We start from the raw sequence: 1,141 nt of genomic DNA, 5'->3' as shown, positions 1-1,141 counted from the left end.
GGCCTCTGATTTCAAGTCACAAATCAGTCGGTGAGCAGGCATTCTGTGCATGCGCCTGGGAGTCAAGGCCGTCTCGTCTCCTCAGGGCACATCTACCACTGCGTGCACCGTCCCTCATAACGGCAAGGAAGGCGCCATCACCGTGCCAGATCTCGGACGAGGTCTGTTGTCTGCTGTCAGACTCGGAACCTAGCGACAATCCGGGTCACCGCGTGACTGTGCGCATCGAAGGAAAGCAGAGAAGGGGGGAGGTAAGTTGCAGGGCGCAGGCATGCCATGCCCAGTACATCCCTGGCCATCATCACCAAGTCTCCTCACTGGTAGATACCTAGGTCCAGGAGTCGCGATTTGCATTGACCCCACGTCAGAACGCCCTCCCCGCGAGGCACCTTCGTCGGTCTACACGCTGCCATCCACTCTCAACCCCTGCGCCGCACACGCCCTGCCCAGAATCGCCAGCAGCACCCCCGCCTTGCGCGTGTTGTACTCCCGCGCCGTGCCCCCAACCCGCCGCACGTCCTCCGCCGCCGCCCTCTTCGCCCGCACGTACCTCGCGCGGTCCTCCGCCCCAGCCGGCATCGCGAGCCAGTCCCGCAGCGCCTTGTGCCGCGCCACCTCCTCGCACCCGGCCGGGAACACGTGCAGGTTGACGCCCGCCGCCCACGGCAGCTCGCCGACGAGCATGCGCGCCCCGTGCCACGACGGCTGCCGCATCACGAGCGTGAACCCCACCGCCTCGAGACGGGGCACGTACGCCTGCTCGTCGGCCGGGTCGCTAACCGTCATGTCAATGTCGATGATGGGCTTGGCGTCGAGGCCGGGGACCGACGTCGACCCGACGTGGTCGATGGTCGTGACCTGCAGGTGTATGGCGTCGAGGACGAGGAGGGCGACGACGACGTACATGGCGGGCCAGGCGGCGTTGTAGGGGCACGACGATGAGGGGGCGCGCCGGCATGGGGGTTGACGAGCTCCATGGGTGGCAGGTGTGAAGCCTTGCGGTGCGGTCTGTGCTGGTCCAGCTGATTCCTGCGGCATGGCTGTGATGCGGAGCAAATCTCCCACGCTGTGCTGTGCTGTGTCGTTGCTGTGCTTGGCTGTTGCTGTTGCGTTGCCGGAACTGGCTGTGCTGTTTTATTGG

General features: G+C 65.5%; 1 protein-coding gene across 1 annotated transcript; it reads right to left on the bottom strand.

Moving 5' to 3' along the window:
* Window positions 1-399: 399 nt before the first annotated feature.
* Window positions 400-1,038, bottom strand: VDBG_05695 (GrpB domain-containing protein; the record flags this gene model as incomplete). The annotated part of the gene is made up of 1 exon (XM_003004536.1): window positions 400-1,038. The coding sequence occupies one exon, from the start codon at window positions 1,036-1,038 to the stop codon at window positions 400-402; it is 639 nt and encodes a 212-aa protein (XP_003004582.1).
* Between the last annotated feature and the right edge of the window lie 103 nt (window positions 1,039-1,141).

This window comes from Verticillium alfalfae, genomic scaffold, assembly GCF_000150825.1.
Source record: "Verticillium alfalfae VaMs.102 supercont1.6 genomic scaffold, whole genome shotgun sequence".
In the NCBI taxonomy this organism is placed as follows: domain Eukaryota; kingdom Fungi; phylum Ascomycota; class Sordariomycetes; order Glomerellales; family Plectosphaerellaceae; genus Verticillium; species Verticillium alfalfae.
The sequence above is the reverse complement of the archived record's forward strand: the minus strand, read 5'-3'. Positions and strand labels throughout refer to the sequence as shown.